This window comes from Anopheles coustani, chromosome 2, assembly GCF_943734705.1.
Source record: "Anopheles coustani chromosome 2, idAnoCousDA_361_x.2, whole genome shotgun sequence".
In the NCBI taxonomy this organism is placed as follows: domain Eukaryota; kingdom Metazoa; phylum Arthropoda; class Insecta; order Diptera; family Culicidae; genus Anopheles; species Anopheles coustani.
This window is the reverse complement of record NC_071289.1, coordinates 27,401,295-27,411,634: the sequence shown is the minus strand read 5'-3', so window position 1 is coordinate 27,411,634 and position 10,340 is coordinate 27,401,295. Positions and strand designations below refer to the sequence as shown.

General features: G+C 43.0%; 1 protein-coding gene across 2 annotated transcripts; it reads right to left on the bottom strand.

The window, feature by feature from the left end:
• Nucleotides 1-1,641: 1,641 nt before the first annotated feature.
• On the bottom strand, nt 1,642-10,267 carry LOC131262372 (calcitonin gene-related peptide type 1 receptor). 2 transcript variants are annotated; one of them, XM_058264365.1, is made up of 10 exons: nt 10,165-10,267; nt 9,584-9,694; nt 9,337-9,443; nt 9,141-9,232; nt 7,365-7,491; nt 7,044-7,270; nt 6,485-6,658; nt 5,490-5,613; nt 5,097-5,219; nt 1,642-3,156 (listed from the first exon to the last, which is right to left on the bottom strand). In XM_058264365.1, exons 1-10 carry the CDS (start codon nt 10,265-10,267, stop codon nt 3,097-3,099), a joined length of 1,248 nt encoding a protein of 415 aa, XP_058120348.1. In that variant the 3' UTR covers nt 1,642-3,096. The 2 variants fall into 2 exon arrangements, with proteins under 2 accessions (XP_058120348.1, XP_058120347.1); XM_058264364.1 differs by having other exon boundaries at nt 1,642-3,141.
• Nucleotides 10,268-10,340: the final 73 nt, after the last annotated feature.

Sequence of the window (10,340 nt, the reverse complement as noted above, 5' to 3'; positions counted from 1 at the left end):
ACACAATATGATGGTGGTGGTGGGGTGTGTAATAGGGGAAAAACTGGCCAGGATACGCGGTTTATTTTCTCTACATGCGCCATCCATTTTATCCATGTTCGTCAAGCGTAACCCAAGTTGGTTGCATGAACGACCAAAAGTGGTTCATGGTACTTCCGTTATTTTGATTGTGTTATTGAATTTCAAATGCTTTTGATCCGTTAAATAAACTGAATTTTATCGGGGAAAGTAATAAAAGGAATTTTCAATTCCCGTGTAATTATAAAAGGACTTAAAAGAAGGCCATTTCAAAAGAAACATTATAGCAGTAACAAAAAGCTCTTTTGCAACACAAAGCAAATCTTGTGGTTTCGTTTGTTGAGCCGATGTGTGTGTTGTTTATTGAGCTAATAGTCCTAAAGTTTCGGGCTACCCAAACGATTAACAAAGACAAGCGCTCACAATCCGTAGCGATCGTTAATGCGTTATGTGGCGCTTGTGCAAAGCTTCTTAAAATAAATCGCGCTCTTCCGAAGTTCAACAAAGAAACGACATTCGTGTGCGTACGATTTATGTAATTCGGGCTGGGTTGCTCTAAACAAACTAGCACTATGTCGCGCTGACGGAATGGGCGAGCAATGTTGTTTCTACCGAAATGGAACACAAACACAAACCTACCAACCGTGCCCTGTTTCGTTTTCGTACCGGGGTTTTCCACCGCTACCAATGGCGACACAATGGAATACAAATATGTCTTTATGGATTCCGATATTTTGTCCCCGTGCAGCCCAATGCTGCACTTTCCAGCCGCGCCTCCGTTAATGTGTGATGGAATGAAACAGTTGTTTAAACGAGGACGAATGGGACAACGGTCGATGTGAGACACGGGGAGAGACATTCCCAGCATGAACGGTGCCATTGACTTCAAATCGCATTGAGCGACACATGCATCCTCGTCAAAATTGTAAGCCTTTGACATATTGTAGCAATTTTGAATGTGTATCATTATGCTTGAAATTCTTTGAATTGATTTGCTCCTTTGTCTATACGCTTTGAATTGTAAAGCCCAACTCATAAATATCACCGAGCAGATGGAAAACTTGTGATCTAGTGGAATGCTGGTTATGTCTTGTTTGAACATCATCTCATCAAAAGCATACGTTTGATGAACATATCGAAAGTTATTCGTTAGAATGCAATTCTAAACGAATTATGATTCGAAATTCGTTAGAATGCAATTCTAAACGCGATTCTGTTGCGAGTCGGTCAATACTCTTTCCCCCCATTAAATTCAAATTTAATTAATGTGCAAAATTTAAGCATTTTCATGGTCAATACTACTATCAAAAGCTTTTTTTACATATTTAATCTGTTTTGATGATCCACCGGGCGCCTCCTTCAACAACCATGCGCCTCCATTATGTTCATTATCAATCAGTTTGTAAATTGAACAATTTAATTCTTCAATGGAAAATTATTTTAAAGCTTTTAAAAGGGAACTTAATCGTTATGATTGACGGTAGCAAAAACTGCATCCGACAAACACAAACACACACGCACACACATGTTTTAATTTTCAGAAAATTATAAAAAAGACCTACCTTCCTTTTCAATCCATGGTGAATATTAAAAAACTCTGTTTGATTCCGGTTCAGGTATCATCAACCACAAGTGTTTTTATTTATCATCTGGTTCGTTTCTTTTGTGATGTGACTGGGTCGAAAACACATCGATAACAGTATGTCTGCTTATAAATTGTATCCAAGACCATCCGCACTCAGTTGCACATTGGGACTTTTTGTTTTAAATCCTTCTACATAAGTTAAACTATGGAACTGTTTGTGTTGTAGGTATTTTTTAAACGCTAAGTAGGGTGGTTGGTTGGTTTTCCTACCTCCCATTGTACACTGATTCATCTAATTCCATCGATTATGCTATGCGGGTGTGTGTATTTTACTTCCGTTCTTTATTTTTTTACTTACTTTAAAATACGTCTCACGTTTCCCGGTGTGCCGGGACCCTCCGTTTGCCGGAACTGGACCGGCATCTTAACATTACTCGCCCTATCGTATATCCATTAAGTGTGTGCTTGGTTTTGGCTCCCATTGGCCCTAACTTTACGGTGAGCTTCACATTCACGATGACACAGTCATTCCTAGTTTGGTGAGCGCTCTGTTGTGGCTCTCAATTCTACCCTTAAAATCTAGCCGCATGTTTCTGTTTATTAAAATGTAATAGTTTGTTGTTTTCTTTTCTACTGTCATTTTTATTACAAACATTCATCTGGTAGAAGTACATCGGCGTGTTTCCACCACCAAGTGGTCGTTGATCTGAACGTCGCTCGTTGGCGGACGTTATTCAACTAGTGCAAGTTGGTTTTTGTGTTCGGGTGGGGAAAAATAAAACCTTTAAGCACTACCAAAAACGCATCCACAGTTTTAGCACCGAAGATAGGAGTGGATTTGTTTGTGTGTTGGCCTGCTTTTTTGTTACGTCAATATTAACCTATCACTTTACACGTTACGTACATTCGGATTAGTATAGTTTTTGGCCGACGGTAGTCCTGTTTCGGTGCGGGACTTAACCAACGCTTAATCCTAGAGGACAGACACACAAGATCCCATTTAAAGCTACTCGACACCCGCTCGAGCCCAAGATAGCGACCGCTTAGAGAATTTCATCCGCGGGAGCCTCATCGTCGGGGAAATCGTTTTCCACCGCATGGAACCCGTTAGCGGCCGCTGGCCGAAAGGTGACGGCCTTTGCCTCCGGAAGTGGGTGCAGATCGGCGAGCGGTTCCGGCCGGAAGTGTACCCGCTGAACCGGTGCGGTAGAACCGATTGTCGCTGTCGCTGTCGCAACGGAGCTGTCGGCTGTCGGGTTGGTGGTCGTTGTGAGGATGGTTGCATCGGTGGCCGGTTGGCAGGAGCGTACGGGGCTGTGGAGGTTCTCGGACGGGTGGAGGTTTGTGCTGGCATGCGTCACCGATTCCGACGCCGGAAGCAACAGCAGCGAGCGCTTCCGTTTGCCGGCGCCGGCGCTTTGGTGGCCGCTACTGCCGTTGCTGCTCGACTTCCGGCCGGACTTGGCTGGTCCGCGGTCTGCGTACTCCTTTAGTCAAACCTTCTCCTCACCCGGCACCGGCGGACCGCAGCGGACGAACTGCAAGTTGACCGGCTGTGATTAGAATTGGGGATTTATTTTACACAGTTCGACAGTTCCGACACCGAGACAGAGAAGAAACCGGTGAGTGAAGGTATCGACAGGCAGGGGAGGGACAGGGCAGGAGGGTTTCGTGGGAAGGTGAAAACGGTGAAGGAAGAGTCCGGAGAAACAAAAGAACTGCAAAGGTAACGGGGCTGGGAACAGGAAATGCATTGGAAGTTCTACAATGAATGGTGGAAACTTTGTGGACCAAGGGTTCAAACAAAAACACAAAAGTTGCGAAAACAAGAAATTAAAAAAAAAAGTAAAACTTGAATCGAAGATGTTAAACAAGTAACAACAAAACATGAACGTATGGCATTGACGAGTGTTGATATGATTAAATTGAAACATGGTAAAATCAAGCAAAAGGATCAAATTTACCATTCGACCCTGGTACGAACAACTAAAATTTTATGTTTGCAAACCACTAAAACGAAAAAACATTTTCCTATCAGCTATTTCATGAGACTACAAATGATTGCAATGTCGTATTGTTCTCCCAATGAGAGGGATAGGGAGTTTTGCTTGGTTTTGATTTTGCTTTTCATAGTTACAAGTACTTGCTTATAATTTTTTAAAAGCTCGTCTCAGATATAGCATACTGAAAGTATAGTGCGAAAGAAGAAAAAGAGAAGAAAAGCAGAAGAAAGAGAAAGAGAGAGAGAGAAAGATAGAGCAATGTCGAAAATTGGAGAACAAACTATAAGGAAGTAGGAAGACTGTCTAGAAGGAAGAGTGGGTAGTAGATTGGGAAAGGAAATAGGATAGTTTTTGGGGATTTGTTTCGTTTTTTTCATTGCATTTTGTTTTCTGCATTGCAAATTGTCTAATATTCAATTCAATGGTTTCAGTATTTGTTAAAAGGAAATTGAGAAAATTTCAAAATTTTGCTTTTTTTCGTCTTCGATGATTCTGACAAGAATAATCGTATTTTATCGCAGAATCTTCCTCGAAAATAAACTATTTTCGCAGCCACCCGTTCTTGAGTACGCACTGGAAAACATGTTACTGGCGTAAAGAAGATGATTAACGGGACGAACACTACCAACATCGTCCAATGCCACCCAGGTAGGTCCGGACGGAAGGCTTAGGTGGAGAAGAGATGGGGCATTAGAAGATAACGAGGGGGGTAAACAGAACTGGTACATTTTATTTATCATCTCGAGGCACGGGCCATTATCACTCCCCGGTGTGTCGTTTGGAGCGGAGAGGCTTTAGAAATCTCAGTAGTGCAAGGTGAAAGTAGCGTATACTTGGCACAACAACGTGATGGAGAACGAACACCGTCCGAAGGTCGTGCCAGTGGCCGGGCAGAGGAATTAACCTAGCCGGCGCCAGATTACGCTTCCTCCGCCACGTCAAGACCGATCGTTAACGGATGCAACGTAAAGATTGGATTTAAACAACCGTTAAAAGTAGGGAATTACTTTTCACAAAGAGACGAAAAACGTAGGAGGTTGTTGGTGTTGGCTGGAAAATTAACAGTCTGTACTGCACCTGACATGTACGTGTACGTGCGGTTTAGAGGTTTGGATGGGAATCACTTGAAAGGAGCTACCAAAGTGCATCACTGCAGGATAAGGATGGTCGTGCTGATAGAAGATACCTGAAAGGTAACAATAATGTGATTTTCTACTACAGAATTTTGCCAGATTTGCGCACGAAAATAATGCCTGTATATCGTGTACACATATGTTTATTAAGTTAAATTAATCGATTCGAACCTCCGGAAGGGAAATTCAATCTCGAAATCCGTGCCATTAAATTCGTAGCACCAATTCCGGCAAAATTCACCCTACTGCTAGTTTAGTTCAGCGAGCAGCTACAGCATCGCTCGAAACATGCCTGGTGCAGATGGTGTGGCTGTGTGCTAACCGAGCATAGATAGGAAACCGAACCACTTTACTTACAGACACTTGCGTGGCGGTGTACGAGTTGGCGCGGGTACGCAGGAACACGGTTCTCCATTTGCGCTTCACCTGCGCGATCACCTCGCCGTTGAGGAAGCAGAACAGGAACGCCACAAACAGGCCCTGCACGATGGGGGGAAGAACAAAAAAAAATGCATAAGAACAGTAACGAAATCGGCTTTATGAAATATTCAAAAATTACACATCTCGCGTATCGCACACGAGCGTGCATTTTCGTACGTAGATTCAACACGTTCCCGGTGGAGTTTAAACACACACACACAAGGATGGGTCGGTGGAAGTGGGAAGTTAGTTAAACTCGACCGGAAGACGTACACTTTTTGCTGGATTTAGTCGGTTCAGTTTCAAAGGTGGGGCTGCAGCGGTACGTACCTGAAAGGAGGACGTGCAGGCAAGTACCGTTTCGTACATCCGCTCGTAAGGATGTCCGTGGCGCGGTCGGAACGGCGTCACGATGTACTGAAGTCCCAGCAGGGGCACCAGCAGCAACGTGGCCCTGCGGGAGTAGATAGGAAATGAATTTTACGCTTTATTACATATTCCCATGGAGAGCGCGTGTGGGCGGTGAAAGTGTAATAGTGATCCACTTTTTTCTATAGGTCAAAAACTTTTAAACGAAGGAAAAAAAATGATGAACTTTAAACATTAAAATAAGAACAGCCATAGAATGCTTTAAAACTGCAACAGAAGAACAACATCTTTAATTGAAAAGAAGGTTAAAGTGAAGAAAACATATCGTTAGCTCCCTATCAAATGATTGCAACTTTAACTTAACAATCGTTATAATATAAAAATATAGTTTGTTCCCAATTAAATAATTGCAATTTTAACGTTCTGTCAATCGCTGCCTGAACAAAAAAATTAAAATCGCTTCTTATATTCAAATTATCATAGCAACGTGGAGCGTGCATTTTTTTGGGCTTAACTCCACATAGCAATCCATGCGATTGCGTTAATTTGTCAATTTCTTAGGCATAAATTGATTTGATATTCTGTTGTATGCTGCTACTTGTTTCCTAAAGTATATGATTAAACATGATTATATTCTAGTGTATTGGAATTTAAATACAAGCAAATTATTTGAGTTAATGTTATTGATTTGCTTAAAAAGGGTACATGCCGTGTATGAAGGATCAGTGTTTAGCAATCAAGATGATTGAAAATTGATAATCAATAAAAGTCAGTATAATTTACTATGGGCCATATTTTCAACAAGAGGAAAATTCTATTAAAAGCATGGGTTAATCCATTAGCTACGCTGCTATTTCTATGTAGTTGATGGATAAACATTTACATTTACATCACACGGACATCGGCATCGAGAAGCAGATGGAAAATGGAATGAAAAAAAAAATACGGGAACCTACCGGAATGCTTGCAGTATCGTCCTGGACGGAGCGGTACCCTGTGGGCCAGCCGGTGCCTTCAGCTTCAGCAGCAACACGCGCATAATGTTGAACAGGAACACGAGATTCAGCAGCATCGACAAGACGACCGGTCCGATGAACAGTTTGTTGTAGAAACTATCGTTCATCCAGCACCTGCACCGGAAGAGGGAAATCAATGTGGATAAAAACGAGGATGGCGAGTGATTTTTCGCATGTGAATAAGGGTTATGCATTAGAAGGGACACGAACAAATTAACTTCGTTAAATTGCCTAGTATTCCTCCAATCAAATGCATGAATTTCTAAAAACGTTCTAAAGGAATAATGTAAACCATATTACTATGCTTCAATGTAATGAAAAAGATCTAACAATTTGGCGAAGGAACAGATGCAAAAAAAACTTCTCCAAGTTTGATTTTAATTGGATCATAAATCGTCAACGCGTCGGTGCATTTCAACGACAGGATAGGGCGTCGACAAAAAGTAAGCAATCAACAAGGTGGCTTTTACTAACGGTCGTTTCATCGTGGAAAACTTACTCTATCGTATCTTCCTGTTGACCGGCGTAGGCCCGCAGGAACCCGTACAGCACGATGAAGATGGTCGGCGAGCCCCAACCGAGCGCCAGCAGCCATTTGAGCAGCTTCTTCTCGGAGACGAACGCCGACACCAGCACCGTGTGCAGGTAGAAGCCCTCGCACAGCATCCACGAGTAGTTGGTCAGCAGGAAGTAGTGCAGCACGAGGTGCAGCGTTATGCAGCCGGCCTGTTGTAATTCCATGCGAGCAAAAAAGAAGCGGTTAGTTTATGGGCAGTGTAGCTTACACATGTAGGATTCTTCGGGAGTGAAGCATTCCTACCCCGCTCTGCTGTAGGATGTCGAGGTCGGTCAGGATAAGCCGGTACCACATCAGCCAGAGGCAGTTGTTGCAGGCGAAGGATGCAAACAGGTTCATGTGTAGCGTTATTCGTGCGCACTTGAGTGACCTGCAAGAATGTTCCGAAACCGTTAAAATGTACTCCGAGGTCCATGAGGGTCGATATGTGAAACATCATATGAATTGAGGATTATCGAGCAGCAGGTGGCCAGTAGATTGAACTTCATAAGAGAGCATATTTCTTTTACGGCCACCAACCATTCTTTCCGTTTCTTTAGACGGTTTATGAGCTAAGAAAGAAAGAAATTGCATTTGCGACCAACGCTGAATGATGGGACGTACATTAATTCTCGTTAAGGATTATCGCACAAAGCCCTCATCGGATTACTGTTTGCGAAGAAATTCCTTGAAACATTTAATATAGTTCAGTGCAATGAGGATATAATTAGATGAACTGCTGTATTTTCAATGCACTAATGGTCTTGTCAATTAATAGGTTATCCGAACTTTTCATACTAATCTGCTACTGTTTTACAGATCTGTAAGCTAGGCATTCTCAATATTAAAACAATAATTTCACGTTTTGAACCTATTTCCCCCCTAAGCATAAAGCATTCTCAGGCAAGTCAAGTTTCGATAGAACTTTAAAAACTAACTCTTTAACCTATTACCAGGGTTTTTAAAACTTTTTCCCAAAGGTTATATTTCCACAATTTCAACAATGAATATCCTTAATGTCTTAGTACAAAGAAACTCCTGCAATATTGTGTTAAGGTTCCAACAAAGAGGCAACCAGTATCAATGTAATTTTAGTAATTGTAAGTAAGCATGTGAATTTAAGAATAATAAATATCCTCTACTACTACTACTACTACTCTTTAACCTATTTAGAAATTTTAACGTTATCTGAAATATAGCAAAACCGCTACTTGCAAAAACACTAAAGTAAAATATGATTATCTTTGCAAACGGAATTAAAAATATGTTCTGATAATTTGAAAGTTTATAAGTAAGCTAATATTTATACAACTGTAAATTTTTATGTCTTAAAAAATCAAAATTAAAAAAATCGATTATACTTCATTCGATGAACGTGATACTCATCAGTTATCGAAACACTTATCGAACTATGACGCGTTGGGTCGAAATAAAACTCTGCCTAACATACTATGCTTTTGAAATCTTTTTGCTATGAAATCAAATATAGTTAGATACTCTCTGAAAACCCAAATTAATAAGATATTATTAGAAACGAGATGTTCCTACATGTTGGCGGAGCATCGAAAATGCAAATGCTCGTGGAAGAAAATTAAATCGAGCCATCGAACGACATAGTTTATGAATACAAAGGAAAGAAAAATAATGATAATTATTCTTGACCTTGGCACTGAAATAGATAACGTAAATGTCGTACTTCCGCTATACCGTCACCTCATTAACCATCAGCACTCCCTTTTTTCTCTTGCCTTTCGAACCATTCGGTCAACATACTCCCCCATTACGCACCAACATAGTCTCACACGCTACCACAAGGGTACGCGCTTAATCGGCTGGCTTCTAGTCCACTTAATCTCGTTAGGCTAAATAAATTGAGGGCAAACTCTTTCCCAACCCCTGCCCTTGCCACCGTGCCGCAAACGAAACCTAACTCTTGCAGCACCGGTAAACGGTCACCCTAATGAGCATAAGCGAAATTCATTAACCGGACGTCGGTGGGCGGTTTGCCCCCCTTCTCCCCGACCCGCGTTGTGAGTTTACCTAAAGTAGCTTAAAATAGCGAGCGACAGCAGGATGGCTATCAGCGAGATGGCGTATCCGGTTTCGTATATTAGGTTCATCTGCCTCCGATACTGCAGCGAGAAGGAAGGGGGTGATGGAGAGAAAAGAAAGTTTAGTTCGGAAACCGATCTGCACGGCAACGTTCTGCCCCGTAACCCCCGCGCACCCGTCTTACCTCGAAGTCGTCAATGTTGATGCAGGTCGTGTAGTTGGACCAGGTCTTGTTGGTGTGCGGATGCCGGAACCAGTCGCCATTCTCTTCGCACACCTTGTGGGCAAGTCCTGGAGATTGAAGTGAAAAGGGAGCGGAGAAAAAACGGACGGGATACAGGCACCACGCGAGCAGAAAGGATCGCGGAATAAACGCGATCCATCCTTGGGAAAGAACGTTCGAATTTGTTCCGAGGGCTCAAATTACTTACGCGTCGTATCGAAAGCGTTGATAAATGCGGGGCAGAGGGCGTACGCGACGGTGCCGGCTGCGGTATCCGGCCAGCAGAGCCATCCGTCCCACGTACCGGGGCAGAAAATTCCTTTAACGGGACGAAGAAAACCCGGGCAGCCCGGGTGAGTGAGTTATAATCGAAGTGTTGACCTCGTTCAGAGCTGAGCGCAAATCCTTCCGGGATCGTTCGCTTCAAACTCGCGCGGGAGGAAAAACAAAAATACCACCCCCTCTCACGCGCGCAATGGATCGTAACAGAATAATTATTCAACCTTCTAATTAACTATAAATTCAATGATCACACACAGTCCAAGCGCATCCACCGTGACCGTGGTGGTGGACGAACACGGATGGCTTTTATCTGTCGACGGACACGGGTTTCCGCCCCGACGCAACTGCTCCATCATTAATCTGATAAACTTTTAATTGGATTTTTGCCACAGTTCCGTTTCACCACACTTTTCCCCCTCCGAGTGCGAACCTATCACTCGCCGCGTAAGCTTTCTCCCGGGAAAACGGGGCCTCGGGATTCGCCTTTTCCTTCCCCCCCATACTCACCGGCTATCGTCGTGTCGACGGTTTGGTTCAGCGTCTCCAGACACTCGAGCTGCTTTTGTGCGATGACATCCACCGATGCATCCGTCGTCGTGCTGAGCGCCATTTTGATGGGTGGGAAATTTTGTGTCACGGGCTGGTTCGTTTTGGTCTGCGGCTTTTGGTGGATGGCGGCGAGT